Source organism: Macrotis lagotis, chromosome 4 (genome assembly GCF_037893015.1).
Source record: "Macrotis lagotis isolate mMagLag1 chromosome 4, bilby.v1.9.chrom.fasta, whole genome shotgun sequence".
Taxonomy (NCBI): domain Eukaryota; kingdom Metazoa; phylum Chordata; class Mammalia; order Peramelemorphia; family Peramelidae; genus Macrotis; species Macrotis lagotis.
This window is the reverse complement of record NC_133661.1, coordinates 7152955-7177119: the sequence shown is the minus strand read 5'-3', so window position 1 is coordinate 7177119 and position 24165 is coordinate 7152955. Positions and strand designations below refer to the sequence as shown.

The 24165-nt window shown below is 38.1% G+C and overlaps 1 protein-coding gene across 3 annotated transcripts; it reads right to left on the bottom strand.

Moving 5' to 3' along the window:
- Positions 1–3370: 3370 nt before the first annotated feature.
- On the bottom strand, positions 3371–24072 carry MKI67 (marker of proliferation Ki-67). 3 transcript variants are annotated; one of them, XM_074232163.1, is made up of 16 exons: positions 24000–24072; positions 22837–22949; positions 21050–21137; positions 20858–20973; positions 19598–19664; positions 18933–18975; positions 16882–17991; positions 16112–16299; positions 14873–15149; positions 14096–14211; positions 13753–13927; positions 13419–13580; positions 9709–12566; positions 9051–9093; positions 6268–8516; positions 3371–3731 (listed from the first exon to the last, which is right to left on the bottom strand). In XM_074232163.1, the coding sequence occupies exons 2-16, from the start codon at positions 22926–22928 to the stop codon at positions 3690–3692; spliced, it is 7626 nt and encodes a 2541-aa protein (XP_074088264.1). In that variant the 5' UTR covers positions 22929–22949; positions 24000–24072; the 3' UTR covers positions 3371–3689. The 3 variants fall into 3 exon arrangements, with proteins under 3 accessions (XP_074088264.1, XP_074088266.1, XP_074088265.1); XM_074232165.1 differs by having other exon boundaries at positions 13428–13580; XM_074232164.1 differs by having other exon boundaries at positions 24012–24050.
- Positions 24073–24165: the final 93 nt, after the last annotated feature.

Genomic DNA, 24165 nt, shown 5'->3' with positions numbered 1-24165 from the left:
TCTCTTTCCCTTCCAACTTATGCTATACACAACAGCCAGTTCTGAAAACTAATTTGTATGGTAGTTTTTAGAGAAAATAATCAAAGCTATTTAGTCACATAAAAAAATACTCTAAATCACTTTTGATAAACTTCCAAAGTAAAACTGAACTACAACCTCACTTGTCAGATTGGTTAATATGACAGAAAAGGAAAATGACAAATGATGGAGGGATGTAGGAAAATTAAAAGATTAATGTAGTGTTGAAGTTGTATACTGATTCAACCATTCTGGAGAGCAATTTGACACTATGTCCAAAGGGCTAGAATGCCATATATACCCTTTGACCAAGCAATACCACTACCAAAGAGGAAAAAAAAGGAAAAGGACCTATATGTCCAAAAATATTTATGGCAGCTTTTGTTGGGGTGGCAAAAAGTGGGGGTGCACATCAATTGACTGAACATGTTACAGTATATGATTGTGATGGAATACTATTGTGCTGTAAGAAATGAGCAGGACACTTCAAAAAAAATTGAATTTGGGGCGGCTAGGTGGCACAGTGGATAAAGCACCAGCCCTGGAGTTAGGAGTACCCGGGTTCAAATCTGGTCTTAGACACTTAATAATTACCTAGCTGTGTGGCCTTGGGCAAGCCACTTAACCCCATTGCCTTGTAAAAACTAAAACAACAAAAGAAAAAAGAAAAATATGAATTTACAAGAACTGATGCAAAGTGGAAATGAGCAGAATCAGGAAAGCACAGTAAGAGCAATATTGAACAATCTACTATGATTAACAACTATTCTCAGCAATCCAGTGATCAAAAATGATTCCAGAGGACTTATGGTGAAAGGCCCTGCTCATCTCCAGAGAAGGAACTTGTAGAGCCTGAACACAGATCAGATACTTTCTTTCCTAGGACTTACTTGAAAATGTGTTTGGCGGGTATAACTTGTGTCAAATGACTTGCCTTCTCAATGCAAGGAAGGGGGGGAGAGAATTTGGAACCCAAAATTTGGAAAAAATGTTAAAATTGCTTTTACATGTAACTGGAAAAAATAAGAGAAAAAATAAAAACTTTGGCAATACATGCATGTTTTCTGAATCATGCATTTTATAATTTAAAAATGCAATTCCAAGTAATGCATATGAGGACTAGGGTAAAACAAATATCTTATTTTACAGACAACATGATCTGTGGATAATGTACTTTATTGAGGATTAAAGAAAAAAACCTAATTTGTTCTTTCCTCTAACCTTTCCTAATTAAATTCCTCATCATATAACTACAGTTTAGCAAGATTACATTAGATCCAATTGTTTCAGTCATGCCTGACTCTTTATGACAGCAATTTAGATTTGCCACTTTTTTCTCCAACTCATTTTACATATAAAGAAACTGAGGTAAACAAGGTGAAATGATTTGCCCAGGGTCCCGCAGCTTGAGATTGACCTCAGGAAGGTGAGTCTTCCTGACTTCAGACCCTACACTGTGCAATATGATGCTCTCTAGAATCCCCAAATCTGTCAGGTAAATGGCAAGTTTTATCTTTGTTCTCTTGGACTTATGGTTTATAACTCGGTTCTGAGGACTTTTAAAGTGGTTTTTCTGTTATCATTGTATTCATTTCTCCAAAACTTATTTTCCTTATACACAAATTTGACATGACTGCCTTACACCACCAACTGCAGTGGTCACCTACTAACACCTAGGATGAAAGAAAATCTAAGTCTTTAAAACCCTTTACCACATTAGCCATAAATGACTCACCAAAATGTGACAATTCAAACAGATGAGGCTTGTTCCTAACTCCTCACCATGTTTCCTTTCTTTATTCTGGTTCACCTAGGCACCTTCTTGGTAAGAAGTCTTTCCTGATACTTCCCAGCTGCTAGTTCCCAACCTTCTAAAAGGATCTGGAATATATGTTGCTTTTTCATTTATTAGACTAGACATACTTCTGCTTGCTATATGTTCCCCATTAGTATATAAGTTCCTCAAATGTCGAGACTATTCTATTTATTTCCCAAGCAGCCAGAGATCTTGGGACTAATGCTTGAACGTGGGCAGGAATCATGTATCTGTGAATAAGAGGGAAAAGTAACTATTTTATATAGACAAGATTATATATATGGGAGGTGGGAGGGAATAATGGGATCTTTCTCAAGTCTCATTCTCTTCTCTGAAGCTGTTGACTCTCCTGATCACTTTTCTTGGTTTTGGGGATACCCCTCTTTCCTATCTGAATTCTTATCTCAGATTTGGTTCTTCTTTCCAGGTATCCTTTGTATTCAGAATGTCCTTCTTCTCACTACTGACTTGCCCAGATTTTTTCCTCCAAAGTTTGTCTTCCCAGGGCTTAGCAAACTCTGGCAATGTCTATTGACTTTAGTTATGCTCAATAATTTACTCAGGCAAAGCTTGGGTTCTTCTGTTACTTTGGGGTTCCAAAAGAATGATGGGAAGGAGTTAAAGTAGCTCTAGAGAAAATGAAAGTTTGAGCATTCAGGATAAGAATTACCCTTAGTCGGGGGCAGCTAGGTGGCACAGTGGATAGAGTGCTGAGCCTGGAGTCAGGAGTACCTGAGTTCAAATCCGACCTCTGACACTTAATTACCTAGCTGTGTGGCCTTGGGCAAGCCACTTAACCCCACTGCCTTACAAAAACCTTAGAAAAGAAATATTACCCTTAGTCAACATCCATAAGACCCCTATACAGTCTTTGAGGGTAGCTCAGGGTACCAGTTATCTAATGCCTTTTATTTCATACCCTATGCATACACTTCATATAAATAACCTTATAACATTAAGAATATTGAGCCCAGCTTCTGTAAAAATGGAAACTCTTCCCTTCTTCCCTCCAAGCAGTTTTTGTTTAATCAAAACTGATATATTTCACCTTCAAATTAACCCAAATATTTTGCTCTATAAATTATCAACAAGTTTAAATATCTCAGCTTAAAATGGCAGTCCTGTGTTTTGACCACCTATTTCAGTGTTGGCTTTCTGAATCCTAAAGACAGAATTTTCTAATTTGGTATTCTCTAAGACAAAATAACTTACTTTATTAAAGTTTTTTTTTACAAGTTTTTGAATTTGTGAAGATAATGGAAGTAAACAAGATGAGATGGATTACTTCAAAAAATAATCAGGCAAAGGGAGAGGAAAATACTTGGGACTGGGATAAATATATTCAATCAATTCACAAAAAAAATTAAGGTTATAAAAAATGTTTAATAAAAAATGTCTATATTTATTAAAAAAATCAAAAATTAGCTTGGCAAAATTAACTTAATGTATACATAAGGAAATTATTTTCATCAAGTAATTTACCATCCTATTTACAAAATAACTTGCAAAATAACCAAAAAAAACTTGCAAAATTAACAAGAAATCAAAATATTCTAGGATGTCATCTATAACAAAAACACAAAAAACTTGCAAAAAGCCAATATTCTATGGCACTATAATAAAAAATTTGCAAAAATAAAAGATTCTACAGCAAAATTGCTTATAAAAAATAACAAGCAATCGATATATTTCTAGGGCATTTGCATATTTCATTTAAACTGGATACTTCAATTTTGTTAAAATTTTCTTTCATTTCTCTAACAATTATAACTTCTTGATAGGCAGGGTATAAATTTGCCTTAAAATTATATTTTACTATTTACAAAATGAGCCATCTTCATTTTCTTCATATCTTCTAAACTTTAATTTTCTTCCTTGCTGTCTGGTTGCTGTTAATCTATTTAGAACAAAAACACAAGATAGATAAATTAACAGAGAAGATGTAATTTCCAATGGCATTTAGAAACTAGAGAGGAGAGAAATACCCCATATGTTGTAACCACAGCATCTTGACACTCAGTTTTTCTATTAGACCCTATATCCTTGACTTTTCCTATGTAATATTCTACAAGAGAATATGTAGGTTTAAAATTTTTCTTTTTCAAATCAATGAATAAAAAAAAAAGGAAAGATCTTGGAAGACAAATCATAAGCTATTTTAACATGATTATACAAAAAAGCTACACTGATAAACCTCAGTCTGTTGAAGGCAGTGGAATTTAAGTCATTTGCCCAAGGTCACTATTAAGTGTCTGAGGTCAGATCTGAACTCAGACTCCAGGGCTGCTGCTCTAGCCACTGTGCATACCTGCCCCCTGTATAATTTTTTAAACAGGCTGAAGGAAATGCTAAATAAAAAACATGGATTTCAACTTAAAGAGTAAGGAACAACTGGGACAAAATTGGATAAAACAAGGAAATTAACATGAAAGGCAAGAAGATCCAACATTCATTCTAATTCTTAATTCTGACAAATACCTTAAATTCATCCGGCCAACTTAAAGAGTTTGCTTCCACTCTGTTTTTAATACTCATGCAGAGGCATAAATTGGACCAGGTCTTACGCAATTCAAAGGCTCTAAATCTGAAGCCAGTGAAGGACTACCTACATACAGCAGCCAAAGGTCCAGGATAAAACCATTAGATTAGCTGCACAATTACAATTTTTCCCTTCTTCTATAGGTAACCGCAAAAGGTTATCAATTAAGTTATGATGTGACTATTCATTAGAATCATAATACCCACCGAGAAAAATTATGGAATAAGTACAAAAATTCCCAACTATTCTGACAACAAAAAAATTCATGGGATATTTACATAACAAAGTTCCTTTTACAATATCTGGGGAAAGTTAATTGATGCTTAATACTTACACAGGATTGGTATTTGAACATTATGGCAAAAAAAAAAAATCTCATTGGGGCAGCAAGGCGGTGGAGTAGATAGAGCACTGGTCTTGGGAGTCATGAGGACCTGAGTTCAAATTGGACCTCAGACACTTTAATAATTGCCTAGCTATGTGACCTTTGGGGAATCACTTAACCCCACTGCCATAAATAATTTTTTTTAAAGGAACCTCACTGAACTATCACCCTCTATTTAGAAAAAGTATGAGAACCCTAAAAAAAAATAAACCACATAGTCTGCTCTTACTTTCCACAATTCTAACAGGTTAGCTTGTATAGTTTTCTATATAATTGTCAAGGTTGGGGAAGGGGCAGAAGGGGAGATAGAAAGCAAATGACTAAGAAAAATCTAGCATCAATAGTCTGGGGTGAATGGAGGTCTGCAAACATTATACTACAACATAGTAACTGATGTTCATATAAAGATTATTACTCATCAAGGAAAAACTTAAAATTACATTTTGAATGCTCAGCTTTAGAAAGCAGAGACATCAGGGTGGCTAGGTGGTGCAGTGGATAGAGCACCAGCCTTGGAATCAGGAAGACCTGAGTTCAAATTTGACCTCAGACACTTAATAATTGCCTAGCTGTGTGACCTAGCTGGGCAGGTTACTTAACCCTATTGCCTTAAATAAATTTTTTAAAAAAGAAAGCAGAGATGTATCTAATAGATATTAAGATGGTTTTCATCAAAAGTGGTTAAATTTTTTCTTAAAAGCTATTGCTTGGGGTGGCTAGGTGGTGCAGTGGATAAAGCATTGGCCCTGGAGTCAGGAGCACCTGAGTTCAAGTCCAGTCTCAGATACTTAATAATTACCTAGCTGTGTGGCCTTGGGCAAGCTACTTAACCTCATTGCCTAGCAAAAACCTTAAGAAAAAAAAAAGCTAGTGCTTAAAGGGCAGAGTGAAAGTTCAGTTATCTAGAAAATTAATTCATGCTTATCCAAGCTTTACATTTAGCCAATCTGATAATACTTAGATAATTGAGACATTATACTAATAATCAGTATTTTTTACCTTTAACAAAATCTCATATAATTTCAAAATAACTATAAACTAAAGTCAAACTTGGTTATCTACACTGCCTCTACGGTTGCTTAGTTCAAACCCTTTGTCCAAACTCTTAGATATGTTTAATCCATAAATGTTACCAGCACAGAAAAAGGTCAAGATTCTTCTGTGCAGAAGGGCTTAGTGTTATATTTTATCTAAATCCATTTCCTTGATAGCAAAAACACATATTATACCTCATTCCAAAGTCAAGAATAGAAATGATTTTTAGGTTATCTTCTAAAATACTAAGCCCTTTCTCCTTTGAGAAATGTAGCAAATGTGAGATACCTATACAAAATACTATAAAATATTACATTGGGGGTGGCTAGGTGGCCCAGTGGATAGAGCACCAGCCTTGGAGTCAGGAGGACCTGAGTTCAAATCCAGCCTCAGATACTTCATAATTACCTAGCTGTGTGGCCTTGCGCAAGTCACTTAAACCCATTGCCTTGCAAAAAAAAAATTATATCATACCTGCTTTGAACTTCTGGTGAACGGTTTGGTCCCTTTGAGGGTGTTGTTACTTAGAACATTTCTTGTAGTTGGTTTCTGTGTCGATACCACAGTAGTCTTGGAATCTTTGCTAAGATTATTTGGGATCTCCACAGTCTCAGGCAGAAGATTAGATTCTATCAGTGCTTTGTCATTTTTGCTTCGAAGTCTTGTCCTTAAAGGCACTAGGTCTTTAGTCACAACTCTGTCTTGTAGGATCTTCTCGGTGTTTTCCTGATTCTCTTTAGCATTAGAGACCTTGTTCATTCCATTTCTAAGGGGTTCTTCCACCTTAGCCTTTGCTTTATTTTCATCTGTTTCAAGTGGAGTTTCTTGCAGCTTTTTATTATTAACCTTTTTTCTGTTTCTAGTTAAAGGTAGAGTTCTTTCAGGTACCACTGAGATTTCTGAGAAAGCATCTAGGGATTTCTCTGCATCTTTTTCTGTCTGCATTCTGGGTGCTGGTACAGGACTAGAGTCCAAATCAATTTTATTTTTATCTTTTAAAAGTCCCTCTCCATTTCGGGTTGTTTCATTTATATTCTTCTGGACTGTCACAGGCCTCTTTTCATTCTTTTTGTCAAGTTTCTTAGGGGCAACCTTGCTAGAAGGAAGCAATGTTTGTGTAACCTCTCTATTTCTGCCTCCAGATCGCAAGGACCTCTTGGATGGACTTGCTATGTTCTCTTTCACTTTCTTCTCCTTGACACTTTTCAGGGGCTTCTTTTCACTGTCCTCTCCATTGTTTTTACTTTGAGATCTGGAAATCAACTTCCCTGGGATGTCATTCTCTGTTTCTGTAGCCACAGTATTGCTTTTTGATCTTAAAGCTTTCATACATCTATTTTTTTTGTTGACAGTTAAACATTCCATTTTATCATTTACTGTAGTCTTCCTTCTTGACTGTGATATACTCCTAGTAAGTTTCTTTTCGTTATGTACTATGCTGGCTGCAACTACTGAATTTGTTTCTTGTTTTACCATATCAGTTTTATTTCTGCTTCTAGTTCTTAAAGCTCCCTCATCTTTATTCACAACTGTCATCCCCTGAGAGAAGCATGGCAACGATTTTTCTATTTCAGTTGAACCATCATTTTCAGTCAATTCCTCAATACTATTATTTCTATTTCTAGAGTCTAATACTACTTTCTGTTTCAATTTATCTGGCAAGGCCCTCACAAATTCCCTTTCATTTTCTGAGTTTGACCTATCTGATTCAAAAAAAGGTATGTCATTTTTATCTCTAGATCTCAAAGTCATTCCTTTCTTAATTCCCTCTTTTACTTCCTTCTTTTTGCCCTTCACGGGCTTTTCATCATCTGTGTGGGATGAAACTATTTCACTAAACAAACTACTAGATTCTTGTAATTCTGTATCAGGTATAATTTTATTTCTAGATCTTAAAGCTGCCATTTCTTTCTTTTCATCATTCTCTCTGGAGACTGTATCTGTCTCCCTCAGCAAAGGACTGGATCCTTGCAATTCTTTATTGGTTTTCTTTTGGTTACATCTTAGAGGGGCTTTTCTATTATTCAATTTCCTTGGTAATCTCTTACCAAGTTTCTTTTCATCCTCTGTGGGTGACACATCAGATTCAGTAGCCAATTCTCTATTTCTCAATGATCTTGATGTTACAATCCCTGTTGAATTTTTTAACCTCTCCCTTAGGTTCTTCACAGGCTGCTGTTCAGAGTTCTCAACATCTGACATTTCTGATGAACTACAACTTTGTCCTTTAGCAGCTTGTTTTCTTCTTCTAGGTCTCAAAGGCCCCATGCTCTCTTTATTGTCAGCTGAGTCCCAAGATGTGCTAGACCCATTCATTACAGGCTCTTCCTTCTCCAAGGGTGACAAACTACTGGCTTCCTGTAATCCTCTATCTGTTTTAGAGAATTTGCCTACAGACTTTGAGTTTAACCTGGTTTTTGTAAGCTCAACCATCTCCCTCACACTTTTCTCCAAGGTGGTCATCTTACTTTTTTCGTCACTCTTCGTTGAACTAAGTGATTCTGAATCAGATTTCTTTTTGCTTCTGGATCTTAAGGATATTGTTTTTTGATTCTCACTTATAGCTCTCAACAGAGATTTCTTTGTTTTTTTCTCTGACTCACTAGGTAAATTAAATTCTTGAAGAAGAGTCTGACTATTTTTTTGAATCCCTTGATCCATAATGTTATCTTCCAGGTTCAATGAGCATAACCCATTAATTTTAGAGAAATCAGATTTATTTTCTGAAATAAAAAAAACACAGGGTAGTATGAAAAGAATTTTGCTACTCAAAGCTATCGACGTACAGATAGTCACACCATGGTAAAAAATAAAAACAAAACAATCTTGGTCAAATGCTCAGTCTTTAGATTTGTTGCAGATTGAGCTTCTTTCCATTTTTCATTTACCTGAGGTCTGATCATGATGGGTCCTAGGTGCATTTCCCTTTTAGAACTAAGAAAATTTATTGTTTAAATCTTTTTGGATCAAGTTTTGCTTATCAATTATTGTATTTTCAATCTACTATATCAATAGAATATATATGTGTGTATGTTCCTTTTTATTGAAATGAGTTTTAAAGTTCTAGTTATACTCGTCACCCATTCATTCTCTACTTCCAAAAAACAAAGAGTGGAGAAGATCTGAGACATATGCTAAGAATATTAAAATTGCCATCTTTGACAATATTTTTTCGCTATTCTTACATCAATTCCAAAAGCTTCCACCAATTTTACCTAAACCTATTCGATTTTGTAAATTTAAACATTTTTACTTACCATCTTTTTCAGAAGAAATGGAGATTTGCTGCTGACATTGGTCCTAAAAGGAATAGAAAATGTAGATTTTTCAAAACTAGCAAATTAAAGTATTTGAGAATTCACAAGCCAACTTAAAATATAATTTTGATTATTTTCACCTATATTATTTATACATTAGAATTTTTAGAATGGTTAATGCTAATACTCACTCACCTAATGTTCATTTGTTATTCAAAGAATTAAATCATTTATAGTACTATTTTTACAAAGACTTTTCTTTGACACATAAACATATGACAGACCTTACTTCCAATAAAAATTGATTATACCAATTTCTATTTCATGACATATCTTGTGATAAGATGGGGGAAAATTGGCATCTACATATATAGAGAAGTACCCAATATTGATACCCAGAAGCATCATCATGTTATAAATGGAAGAACTAAAAATCCAGGCATCAATAAAAGATAACCAATTCCACTCCAGTAAAAAAACAAAAAACAAAAAACTTCCAACACCTCAATTAATTTCATAAAAAAGATAACAAAAACTGTCTAAATTTTTTCAAGAAAATTAAAATTTGATTTGCAGGAAAATTTGCATATCTTTGCATGAAAATCCTAAACAATGACCCCTGTATACAGAAATTAAATGGGAAGAACTATTTACTTACCTTGCTTTCCTTTGGTGACTCGAACATCTCTTTAAATCCAACGTAGTCTACTTCAAAATTGGATTTTGATTTTGGTTCTGTTTCAAGTTTCTTTTTTCTGAAGCTATCTCCCACTAATTTATTCCTTTTTGGTGGTTTCAGTCCCTTGTTGATATTCCCTCCAGCTTTACAAGTTGGAATTCCCTGTGGCAGCTCTAATATCTCTTCTCTAACTTGATTTTCTTGATTTGAAGCACTGAAATCTTTTATTGGTGGTCTTCTGAGGGTCTCTATTTCTTGTAAAGTTTCTGAGAACTCTGAATTTGTATCAGATATTTCTTGTGGCTTACTCTGCTTAACAGTGGTTCCAAGGGATACATTTTCTGTCTCTTTATTTATTGTTGCCATAAACAGAACATCTGTCAAATCTTCTACAGGTTCTCCCTTTTCTTTGGGGGTCCTCATCAATCTCTTGATGCCTGTTAGATCTTCTACAGGTTCTCCCTTTTCTTTGGGGGTCCTCATCAATCTCTTGATGCCTGTTAGATCTTCCACAGGTTCTCCCTTTTCTTTGGGGGTCCTCATCAATCTCTTGATGCCTGTTAGATCTTCCACAGGTTCACCCTTTTCTTTGGGGGTCCTCATCAATCTCTTGATGCCTGTTAGATCTTCCACAGGTTCTCCCTTTTCTTTGGGGGTCCTCATCAATCTCTTGATGCCGGTTAGATCTTCCACAGGTTCTCCCTTTTCTTTGGGTGTCCTCATCAATCTCTTGATGCCTGTAAGATCTTCTACAGGTTCTCCCTTTTCTTTGGGGGTCCTCATCAATCTCTTGATGCCTGTAAGATCTTCTACAGGTTCTCCCTTTTCTTTGGGGGTCCTCATCAATCTTCTGATGCCTGTTAGATCTTCTTTGGGTTCTCCCTTTTCTTTGGGGGTCCTCATCAATCTTCTGATGCCTGTTAGATCTTCTTTGGGTTCTCCCTTTTCTTTGGGGGTCCTCATCAATCTTCTGATGCCTGTTAGATCTTCTTTGGGTTCTCCCTTTTCTTTGGGGGTCCTCATCAATCTCTGGATACCTGTTAGTTCTTCTATGGGTTCTCCCTTTTCTTTAGGGGTCCTCATCAATCTCTTGATGCCTGCTAGATCTTCTACTGGCTCTCCCTTTTGTTTAGGGGTCTTCATCAATCTCTTGATGCCTGTAAGATCTTCTATAGGTTTTACTTTGTCCTTAGGAGTTTTCAAAAGTCTTTTAAGACCTGTTAAGTTTTCATTGGGCTTTATCTTTTCCCTAGGCGTCTTCATAAGTCTTCTAAGGCCTGTAAGGCTGTCTATTGATTTTTTCTTTTCTTTTGGTTTTCTCTTAAGTTTCCTTAGGCCTGTTATATCTTCTATTGGTTTTGCCTTAGGAGTTTTGTCAGGCTTCTTGACATCTACCAGGTCATCTCCTGGATCACAACTCTGTTTTGATGTTTTAACAGACTTCTTGACACTTTTTATATCTTCAATTGGTTCTTTCTCTTCCTTAGGAGTTCCTATCAGTCTCCCAGATGGATCATACCTTTTGTCTGACTTTACAATGACTTCGCTGACTTTATCTTTGACTGGTTTTACCACTTGCTTGGGAGTAGTCTTAAATTCCTCCAGACCTGTGAGGTCTTCCAGTGGTTCTCTCTTTTCCTCAGGAGCAAGGAAAAGTCTTCTGAGCCCTTCCAGATCTTCAGATGATTGGCCTTTCTGCTTCGGAGTTCGTCTAACACTGGCATTTCTGATGCTTTTATGACTTTCTGTGATCTCTTTTTCCTTTGGAGTCCTTATCAGTCCTTCACTGTCTGGTATATCCTCTCCTGGTTGCATCTTGTCCTGATGGGTTCTCATTAGTCTCTTGACCACTGTCAGATGCTCGACAGACTCACGTTTTCGTTTGGGAGTCTTCATAAGCTGCTCAGTATTAGAGAGATCATCTTCAGCATCACTTTGTGTTTTTACACTCTTCATTGACTTCTTCTGGCCTTTGGCATTTCCTGAAGAACATGCTATTTGCTTTGGAGTTGTTCTAGAAGTTTTCTGAGCTTTTGCAGCATCCCTAGCAGAATCTGGCACTTTATCTTTATCATCATTAAATTCTGCTATTGGTGTTGAAAGAGTTGTCATAAACTCTCTGGGGCTAATTAGGTCTTCCAATGACTCTGTTTTTTCCTTTGGGGTAGTTATTTTCTTTATGCCACCCAGCTCATGCTTGATCTTTGTTACTGTTCCTGAGGGAACCATCACATCTAGAGATGTCACAGCACCTAGCTTTTGACTTGTCATATTGGCTTCTTTATTTTGTGATGAAATTTTTATATGATTCTGGATATCTGCTGATTGGTTGGTGAGAGCCAGTTGCTCTTCATGTGGGCTAATATTTAAGGAAGCCATGACTCCTAATGAACCACTTGGCATTTTGGGGTTTTGATTTAAGTCTATGTAAATATTTGCTGATTTCTCTTTTGGTTCCCCTTTGTTTACTATTTCAGTAGCCCAAATGTCTTCAAAAGTACTAATCCTTGATTTTATTGTTTCTGGATGACATGGGCCTAAAACTTTTTGATCTTGGGGTGTTTTAATTCTATTAAGATATGGTGTTGATTCATTCTGGTTTAATGTAGTCTTCACCTTTCTTGAACTTGGTGTTAATTTTTTATGGTCTACATCAACATCTGGAAGTGGAATCTTCATTATTTCCTCACTTGTGGTTTCAGAGATCTCCTTTAGAGTTTTAATCATCTCATCTCCTCCATTCCATGATTGTCGGTTTCTTGGGGAACGTCGACATAAGATGCTCTGCCCAGGTATCTGTTTTGTTGTCTCCAAAGTAGTGGGTATCACTTTCTCTGCTGTAATAAATGGCAGAATACAGAAAATTATAAGAAAAGAATATGCTCCTCACCAATCTAGAGAGTAAAATACAAGGTCTACCATTACCCTTAAAAGATTCTTAGACATATTATGCAAGGGTTCAGTCTATGCTTTAGGAAAACAACTTTGAAACTCTGTGAAGGAAAGACTGTGGAGAGGAGAGGGACTGGAAGGCAGGAGGCCAACTAAAAATCTATTTCAACAGTCAAGTAGATTGTTGACAATGAGAACGGGGGAAAAAAATGAATGGATATCCTTAGAGGGAGAACTGACAAGACTTGGCCATTGAGGAGATGGGATTGGGGTAAGAGTTAAGAGCCAAAGATTCTTTCTATAGTTGTTCAATATAGCTTTATAAGAAATGTTTAAATGGTAATATCATAAGAATATCTTAATATATAAAAACATTATATAATATTTCTATTAATATATTATAAAATGAAAATGATCTTATAAAATGTGGATATGCTAATATAATATTGATTCAATTAGGACCCAGATTTTCAGGTTGAAGGTTAGCTTATGGCAACTCATAAAACCATCTACTATGTTTTTAACATGAGAAGAGAAAGGTATACAGATCTTAGCATGGCAAATTACAAACATTTCAGTAAATACCATTCCAAAGTTTCTCTAAAGGAAAAGGGGGGGGGGGGGGGGGCGGCGGCAAGGTACAGTAGATAGAGCACCAGCCCTGGAGTCAGGAGGACCTGAGTTCAAATCTGACCCCAGTCACTTAATAATTACCTAGCTTTGTGATCTTGGGCAAGCCACTTAACCCCATTGCCTTGTTAAAAAAAACTTAAAAGAAAAAAAAAAAGGAAACCAACCAAATTCACCTGAAGTGTGAAGTAGGGACTCATCTCCTGAAGAAGCGTCTGTCTTAAAAGACTTTTCTCCAGACAAAAATTGTGGCACTGGACTAGACTCAGGATATACATTTGCATTTTTCTGCTTCTTATTCATAGGCGTTTGAAACATGTCTGCTAGTCCTATTAAAGGAGAAAAATAAGTATAATTAATATATCTATAAAAACATAGTTAAGTAATATGCATACATGCAATTATATATTAGATATATTTGCATATTCATATTCATGTATGTATAGTCATAACCCCTCTTCCAAAAAGAGAAAACAATGCAACATGCATTTGTCCACCCACCTGTTAAATCCTCATTCATATCCATGTCACGGCTAAAAACAAAATTGTTCAGCACTCTACAGGGCTGTACAGGCACAGTCACTTTTTCAGTGTGAGCTCTCCCGATCACTATGGTGCAGGGAGAGTTTGCATGGCCTGTGCCAACAACATTTTTCTGAACTTGGTTTGTTGGTTTCTGTAAAGTAAAAAGAAACATTTCCAAAAATGAATTCAGTATATCTTAATGTTGCTCAGATGATATTCATAAACATAGTTAAGTATAATATATAATATGCACATAAATAGATCATGCATACATGTATCATACACACACATGTTAAAATGCTCTCCCAATACAATGTACCTTAGGGGTTAATTTCTTTTGTTTTTTTATTCTTCTTCTCTCAATTCCATGTTTTACCATGTCTACTTGTGGTTTTCTTGTACCTAATCTTACCACATCTGCCCAAGAGTGTACAACTGTTAAAGGAAACAAAATTTATTCAAAAAAGATGTATATTAGCATTTTATTTAGGATAAAATCAATCAACAATGAAATATAAGAACAAAACCTCTCTAATACTGTTGAGGATACTATATACACCTTCCTTTCTACCCCCAAGTCACCCAGCAGACACCAAAGTCATTCTCACTTGTCATTTCTTTCACTCCCCACAGCTATTAATTCAACTCTTCATTACACTTGACTCATAAATACCACCAAGTAAATTACCTGAGTAAATTTAAAATCATGCCCTCCACTCTCAAAGCAAACTGATTGTAACAAGGCCTAACAACTCTATTTTTTTTTCCCCTTTGAATTTCCCATAGTTGCCAAAGTAACTTTTCTTAAACCCAGAACAATCTTACATGTCTCATTCCCTCCTGGTACTTTTGTTCAACTCCAAGCACCTTCCTAACCTTCCATGAGATTCCCAGCCTTTGCTTCTCTACACCTTACCCAGTTCCCACTTGCCTCTGCCCTCTGATGTGTCCACATACACGCATGTGCACACACGTGCACACACACACATCAGACTTTTCTGTTACTTTAAAGCAGTCAGGGACAGGTACTTGGGCATATGATCTCTAATGTAAAAAAGCATTTTAAAAGCCATTCTTAAATGACTCCCTGAAATACCCATGAGATTGGCTTCAGATGCACCGCTTCTCCTCTTGGAATAAATCATCTGCATGGTATCATGTTGGCTCCTCCTTCCAGAGGAATGTCTCTTCCCAGATGATGGCCTCTTCATTGTCTGGGGCTGGAATTCAGCTGAAACAGAGCCTGCCTTCTCATGCAGTAAATGAGATCGAGAAATTTTCTTAGGACTAAGAGTAGGAGACAACTCCAATGGGTCTTGAAAATGCAGCATTCCTTCAGAGGCAGGTTCTTTTTCTGACAGTTTAGAATGATCCTGCCAACATAGATATTTTTACAATTTACATAAATTAGAACATCTGACCACGGTTCCTTAATCCACCAAATGTGCCAACATGCAAAGCCTGTGACAGACACTTCATTTAAGTCTACAACCCTTTGAGAACCAACCTACAGCAACCAAGACCATTTCTGCCATGGCACTTTGAATGAAATAGGCTCAGTGAAATAGGATGGAGGCACAAGTCTCTCAAGACACAAGGCCAACCATCTACCTGAGGACAGGATCAATTTAGGCCTGGCCATCCTAGCAATGAGAGCTAACCAAAGGTGGAAAAGATAGTTTTCCAAAGGCAAACAGAGTAGATGAGATCTTCGAACAAAGCCTGTAGGACTCCTTAGCAGGCATGTTGGCAAGTTCAGGACCTGGTTGACCTTCAAGTTAGATTGGACTACTGACAAGAACTTGAATGGTATGAACAGAAGCTTTCTATCATTAGTAGCTCAGTGTTTCAAATTAAATATCTACCGCCATCCAGTGGCAGCAACTACAACTACATAGGCAGGTCATATTTTGGGAAAAGAAAATGAAAAAATTCTAGCATTGCTAGGAATGATTTACTTGTTTCCTTAGAAGTATATCAGTTTAACAAAGAGGTTCCATTTCTTTTTTTCACAAAGACCACAGAAAGTAGGGACTATATTTACCCATTTCCAAATCTAAAACTAATAATGACCCATGCAGAATTCCACCTCAGATGGCTTCAACCATGTATTAGAGTTCTGAGGATCCCATAAAAGGGAGATATTATCTCCTGTGGTGGAGAGGTCTTGGTAAAAGTGTAGGATCTGATAGGCAAAAACAGGCTTTGTTGACTTTTTGAATTATACACTATGCTGATAGCAAGTATTAAGAGAAATTATATTCTTACTTTTATCATTAGATAAGAGGAATGCTCATTTAAAATACAGAGTAAATTATAGCCAAAAATATTATACCTTAATTATTGATTTTTTCTGGACAGTCTGAGAACAGGTTCGAAATGATGTTTTTACTGCTGGGGTTTCTCCTCTTTTAAGAGGTGTATTAGGGGGTAAATTTTCATCAAACAATTCAGGTCTTAGATTGACCCCAAAAGAAACTCTCCTTCTTTTTGCAGAAGATTCATCATTCTCATTGACATTATCTGAAAAGAAACATATTTAATGTTTAACACATTAAATATCTATTTAATATCCTTTCCATTTTCTAATTTATTGAGGATTCAGGCAACAATTTTGTACGAGAAGTGTGTCAGCAAGCATGAAAACACCCTTTACTATAAACTAAGAACCCAAGTAAATATGTTTAATAAATATGTTTACATGTTGAGCACAGAAATTGCAGAAAGTAAATGTAAAAATCTTTTCAGAAATTAGGTTTTCCTTGCTTTTGAGAAGTTTGGTAATCAAAACTTGAAGTGGAGTCTTCCAATTCACTGATATGAAAGTGACTGATAGCAGGTGATAGACAAGCTATCTTAGTATTTCATCATCATCTAACAGTTTCTTAGAGGTGCATAAAAAAATTGTCATTTCCTTTAGCTTCCTGATGGGATAACTTAGGAAAAGAAAAGGATGTTTATTGGTACAAATCTGAAGTAATATCTCAATTTAGCAGTACTATTAACATTTTCAGTTATAATACTATTTCTCTTTTTTTTTTTTGAAACATGTTGCTTAACTTAGATACAAGGTAAAGAGACACAAAGTTTTCACTTTTAACAAACCTTCAAAATAGATTTCATCTTGAATTTTCTTTATCATATGTTCTGAATTTGGAATTTTCTTTGGACCAAACTGGTTACCATCACTCTTACTTCTCTTTGAGCTTCCTTTATTTCTGGGCAAATCTACAGATTCAACCACACCATTGGAGTCACTCTCTTTGAGAACAGGCTTCTCAGCAGGCGGGGTCTTGTTCTTCTCAAGGGATTTTTCAGGGGTCTCACTTCCCAGTTTGGAAATTCGACCGCTTTTCAAGGAGAAGACCTCAGGCCTCTTGGTTTGCGACCGGAGAGTATACAGAGAATGCAGACTCTGTTCCTTGGGTGGGGGCCTCACAGGGGCAGATCTCCTTTTATCCTCTTTACTCTTTCTCTTCCCCCACTTCTCAGCAAGTAGCTCTTCACTCCTCCTCCGTTTTCTGGAAACACTCAGTTGCTGAGATTCTTGATCTTGGGCCTCCACTAGGATCTTTTCTTCATTCCATTTCTCCAGAAAAGGGTTCTTGAAGGTGTCCTCTTCAAAGCACCTTTCTGTTTTGGCACAGGAGTCCTTGGCAGCAAAGATGCTACCTTGGAAGGTCTGGCTCCTCCGCAAGATGGGCTTGGAGTGGGGCAAGTGGAGGAGTTCTGTTTCACCCTCTCTCCCAAGATTCTCCAAACTGATCTGGTTGTGGGGTCCTGAATTTCTGGGGCTGCTATGCAGATTGGCTGTTTGCTGGCATTTGGAGTTTAATTCATCCTTCATCAGGCCAAAAAGTTTCCTAAAAGGAGAGAAATTGTGTTTTTCATTCTTCTCTGGATGTTTTGGGCTTGAAGAAAGGCTCTGGTCTCCTTCACAACCCTCTGCTTCTTTCTCCTTCTCAGCTGCCAGATCAACATCAGTGATATGAGTGGCGATTTTGCCCAGTTCTTTGGTTTCTAAACTTGGTGCTTCTCCTGAAAGATCTTCCACATTATCTGAAGCATCACGATGTTTCCTAGATTTATTTTCATTGACTTTTTCTTCTAGAGATTGAGTTAGTGAGAATTGCCCAATATTTTCTTCAGTGTATTTTGTAGAGATCTTTCCAAAAGACTGGTTTTCTCTCCTTTGGTACTGCTCTGTATTTAAAACTAAAAACAAAAACAAAAGCAAAACAAAAAACAGCACGAGAAGGTTTGAAAATATTTTCTTGAAATATTAATTAGTAACTGAATACTGAAAGTAATTTTTAAGTCTTTCTATAAATGAATTCTTTAAAACAAAGAACCTCTGTCCTCTAACCTACCTATTGAATTTAGTTATGTTCCCCCAAAGAGGTTCAATGTATAACATGCATACTGTGATAGCCTAAATTAAGAAACTGAAGTCTTTTTATATACTATATTTATAATAACAATGGACATGCAAGATTTATTTACGTAATGTATGATGTATTCTTTTTTTTTTTTTTTTAGGTTTTTGCAAGGCAAATGGGGTTAAGTGGCTTGCCCAAGGCCACACAGCTAGGTAATTATTAAGTGTCTGAGACCGGATTTGAACCCAGGTACTCCTGACTCCGGGGCCGGTGCTTTATCCACTGCACCACCTAGCCGCCCCTATATAATGTATTCTTAATAAAACATTCTCTAAATGAGTAAGTTTCATTATCTACTTTCCAAAAAGGAGAAAAGATTGTTGAGGACCTGTACAGCTTTCACAACTCAGCTAGCAAATGAAGCAACTTCACAAAAAACACAAAACAAATTAAAACCAACAAATCAAGTCTCCCCACACATCCTCTTATAGATTATATGCTTAAGTAGGTAAATCTATTTCAGTTATATAAAAATGTTCCTACAATAATTAGGTGAGCCCTTCATCAAATCTTCCCCCCCTCTTCCCCCAAATCCTTTCCCATTATCTTTATAGCTGGCCCAATGATAAAATGCTAAATTCTATTGGAATTTAATGTATTTTTTCTTTCATTTAGTTTCAGTTTTAACCTATTGTTGAGCAAAGTTCTGTCTCCATTTATCTCCTCCATTCTCCACCCCTCCAAAAAAAAACCAAGAACAAGGAAATGGTTACTGACCAGGGCCCAGACTTGATTTTCTTCGGGTTCGAGTTAGTATCACCTATGAACAGATTGGTACAGATGGTAACTGACATTTTCACATACTTTGCAATTAAAGAAAATAATAACCTTTATATAAAGATACCGTGGCTTCAATGCCCCCTTCAAAGTATTTCCCTTGATAAAGCTACATAACCATTATCTTGGTGAGAAAATTAAACTTATTTGTATACAATAAAATCAACTTTTATATTTCATATAAATTGCCTTTTCTAAGTTAGACCAATTAGTTTATGAGTTGTCCTCCTTTTCCTATACGTATAGAAAATGGCACAAAAATCCAAAGTGCATAAAAATGATAAAATTCTTTGAATCTTAAAGTACACATATGTTGCTTCCAACATGTATCATATTCTATGTAATTTTTTTTTTATTAAACTCATTTTTGCATCAGAGATAATCAGGATTCATGTTATAAAAAAACAACTACAGACTTTAAAATGGTGAAGAAAATGCCCAGTTACTGTCTAAATCTTTTCTGAAGGTGACACACAGTAGGAGCAGCAGAATTCAAACCATCCACTGTTACTGACAAAGCAAAACTAAACATAAGAGCTCAAAAGTACTGTCAGACTAAGATCTAAATTAGCAAAATAGAAAAAAAGAGACCTTTATACTCTTACCTCTTGGGCTTCTGGTTCTGAAAGCCTAGGCTTTTCTTCATTTTGAAAACCATTTTCATATTCAAACCTGAAGAGAGTTAAGGTGGCTTTTTTAAAAATCTGGCAACCAAACTCACAATCTGGTGATGTACATAAGTAACATAATTCACAATATACTGCACGTGCATATAGTTATTACCTTAAAAATTAGCACTCTTTTTCCATGATGTTTTATATACTTAAAGTATATTTATACTTTTTTCCTTCTAGAATTCTTAAGTATATATATATAATATATGTACATATATTATATAGATATAGATAGAGAGATTGCTCATTAAATAAAAGAATTCATGTTTATGGTTCTGATTTATGAAGAAAAGAGGTGATCAAGCTTCCAAAAAAAGAAACCCTCCCAGGAGGATGAGAGGAGGGATGATTTCAGGCTTGGGGGAAGTTTGGTAAGGGGAACTGCTTAAAAAGTCAGTCATGGTCTTGTATAAGGAACAACAAAGCAAGAAGAATAGTTGGGGATAGTGGGGGTGGGTAGTCTGGGTAAGGGTGGTACAATTTAAAGTCAAACAGGAAAGGTCCTTAACTCTAAGATGGGGGTTAGATGAGTCTGTAAGGATGGAAAGAACTTGTAGTAGGTGAGGTCAGTTATACAAATCACAATCCAGAGACAATCAAATTACTGCTTTGAAAATTTTTTGAATGATAGTATAATGATATAAGGTCTCTATGACTAAGATAAGAGAAGAGAGCATTTAAAGATTTGCCTGACTTGTCCCCTTTAGGGATGTTCAGAATCTCAGTGCCCCCCCCCCCACAATGCAGCAGTAGACCCAGAATGAAATAGGAAAGTTTCTACTATGATGCTAAATCATAAATCTGGACCCAAAAGCTAAAACACTTAGCCAAAAGAAATAGAACTTTGATTAACCACTAGCCAATGGCTCTCTTGAGCCATTAATCAACACATGCCACCTTCAAAAGGTTCTGATCTAAATCTGTATACATCCTTCTCTTTGAGGCCCTTTTCAAGAGAAGTTCCTCCTTATCATGGAGGGTTTTTTGCCCTCCCACATTACCCCCTCCCTTTCAAAATCATTTAATAATATATGTTCCTCTAGCTTGCTAGAAATGGGGATGCAAATATGGCTTCTTGATAATTCTCCATTTTAATAATAAAAGTAAAATAAAATGTCAGAAACAGATAATTATGAAATAATTGTTAACTCTTAAGACAGATATTGTGTGATTTTTGCCAAATTCACCTACCTGAAAGAACGGTCAAATATGGTAATTATGTCTCCATGCTCCAATTTTGTAGGATGACAAAAGGTAATTCCATTTAATAGAGTTGGATTTTCAGAATTCAAGTTAGTCAATACAGCCTAAAATGAGACAATTTTCATAAATAAAACTGACATAAATAAAGGTTAAACAAAACTAATTTCAAAGCATACTTGCCTCTTCCTTAAGATGCTGATTAAATTCAATTTTGCATTGTTGTTTGGCTACTCCTGGAAGCTGGAGCCGGATGTCACATTCAGCACTCCTTAATTCAAGAATGATTTTTTTTAAAAAGGATGTTCTATTTTATCTTTTCACTTATAAGAAGTCTCAAAAAGTTAAATTTGGTGACCCAAAATTTTTAGTATTCGTATTGATACCCCTTCAACACTAAATGGTATGATGAAAGTATTTTAAAAATGAAAAGTTGTTCATTCTTTCATGTGAATCAACATTGATTTTGCCTTCTCTGGATAGGTCTGACTGCTGAATGGGGAGGGCACCACAAAAGCAAGCTGTGAGGTTAAGTTGGGAGGAAAAGAATATTATGTTTCTACTTCCATAAACCTTCCCCAATGATTTTCTTGAGAAAGGGCTCAGTTAAAATAAGTGGGACTAGAATTTTTGTTTTTATAAAGTTATAAAAAAATTTTACAAATTTCTATTATCTAAGCCAAAAAAAGGAACTCTAAAGCTAAAATAAAGGATAATCTAATAGTGGCACAAACACTTCAAACACAACTAATGGGGAGTTTTCCCTCCCCTTACCCAGGAAACTAAGTTAAGCCAACAGAGCCCTAAATTAGGGAACACACTTCTTTCTCTCTTACTGTTTTCATAACATAAGCTAGGATTCACTAAGTATTTAGCAGCACAAGATAGTCTCCAAAAGGTCACAGAAAAGTATTGACATAGCCTTTCTGGAGGTCCAGATGATGCAGAACAAGCTTGGGCAGGGCTGTATGTGTGTGACTCTAACCTTCCTCCTCATAAATTAATTTTGAAGAGTTTATGTTTAAGACACTAAATAACTAGTGATAGCTCTGCAAAGGTACTTTAATTACTCTCAGGGTTAGAAAGTACAAGTTGTTTCAATTCTTTCCTACTACTTTTAAAATGATCTCGTAAATGTGATATAAGAATTAGGGTTGGCAAGGTGGAAGGATGATGGTATTGCTCCGGAGTCAGGAAGTTCCTTTTTTTATAAGCTCAAGTTCACATTGGGACTCAAAGTCACTTAAAGTTAACCGTCTCTTTGTCTCAGTTTCCTCAACTGGCAAAGTGGGCATAAATGGGGTAAAGCATTTTGCTTGATATCTGCTTCATAGGAGGTAACATAAAAATGCTATCATTCAAAGGTCGCTCAATGGACCCATTTGTAAAAAGTAAAAGTAAAAATAAAAACCCCAGAACTCACTATTGCCACCACCTCTTGACATGCTATCAAAATACAGGGCAAGAAAGGACTTTTCCTGAACCCTCCCTTCATTTGATCCATCAGCTGTGGGGTCACGCTCCATGGTCCCTTGTGGGTGCCCAGGCCCTGAGGTTGCCTTGAGAAAATGTGTGGGTGCCACTATCACCTTAGTCCCTTGCCATTGGAGATTCCACTAACAGTGAGGCATCGTCGCCCTCATGGCCAAGGGGTTTCAGACCATCACTTGCTCTGGTCTCCTAGCAGCAGACAGCTTGGATGCTGGGTCTCTTACTCCCAGCCCAATAACGGATGCATGCTAAGGTGCAGAACATGTCTGACAATCCCAGCGCTGGGCACCTTTGCCAACAAAGAAGGGCAGATTTCAAGATCTTGAAAGTCTGTCATGTGACAGAGGGTGCCCCCATTGGCAGGGGAAGAGGATGAAAAAGCAAGAAGCAGGTGGAAACCAAGAAGGGGCCAAGCCAGGGCCCAGCCAGTCACCGGGATTCATCGGAGGGAAGAGGAAGACAAGGAATTTCATGCTCACCTTCCCAACAAGCAAGTAGCTTGGGTTAATGGGTACCGGAAACCATCATTCCCTGATCTTCTAACAATAACAACATATCCAACAGTATTCATTTTCCCAATCCAAAGAAAAATCTGAAAAAAAACGTCAATTTTACGGCCACTTCCCAAGAACGTTTCCAAGGGGCTCACGCTGAAAAACCCAAAGCCACAATGACCTTTTGACAATCTTGGGAAAGTCACCAGGCGCCTCCCGAGTGGGGAGCAGGCTGGCACCCCCCAAGTAGACAGCATAAAAGGGAGGGGGACAGAGCAGGGCGGAGCTAGAAGACCACGAACCGCCTGGCTCAACCACTGCCCCCTCTCTGCCTCAGCTTCCCCGCCTGGCAGAGCCCTGGGGCGGGCACTAAAGCCCCCACTCTGCAGTCCTGACAGCCCAGGCTGGGGGGCTGCCCGGGGCCACAGCCCTGCAAGGGCGGGGGTCCCCAGCCCCCATCCTGAGCGAACAGCCTGGAGTCGCCCCTGCAGGGCCGTCGGGGGCAGGGCCCCCCTCTCCAGGAACAGTCAAAAGCAAGCCGGCTCCTCCTGGGGCCCCCAGCTTTAGCCTCCCCCTTTTCGGCCCAAGACCCCCGAGCCTGGGTCAGTTGGGCTGGAAATACTGGGGGGCCTGAGCCGGTCTGACAGGAGGGGCCGCCGCGGGGGCTCCACCCGGATGGGGGGTCTGCGTCCCGTCGGAGGGGGGTCCTGCGGCATCAGCGGAGGGTCCGGGCCATGGGGGGCACCCCACTACACCGGGGGGCGCCCCACTACACCGGGGGTCACGTCACTACACCGGGGGACGCCGTCACTACAGCGGGGGGCGCCTCACTACACCGGGGGGCACGTCACTACACCGGGGGGCGCCTCACTACAGCGGGGGGCACCCCACTACACCGGGGGACACCCCACTACAGCGGGGAGCACCTCACTACAGCGGGGGTCACGTCACTACACCGGGGGTCACATCACTACAGCGGGGGGCACCCCACTACAGCGGGGGGCACCCCACTACACCGGGGGACACCCCACTACAGCGGGGGGCGCCTCACTACAGCGGGGGGCACCCCACTACAGCGGGGGACACCCCACTACAGCGGGGGGCACCGGATGGGGGCCGCAGCGGGGCGCCGGGCCGGCCGCGCTTACCTTCCCGCTCACCTCCTCCCGGGTCCCCCGGGCCGGCCGCGGCTGTCCGTCCCTCTGTCCGTCCCTCTGTCCGTCCGTCCCTCCCGCCTCCTCCGCCCGCTGAGGTGCGGCGCGGCTCCGACCCGCGTGTTCCTCCGCCTCGGGCCGCAGCGCCGGATCCGTCCGC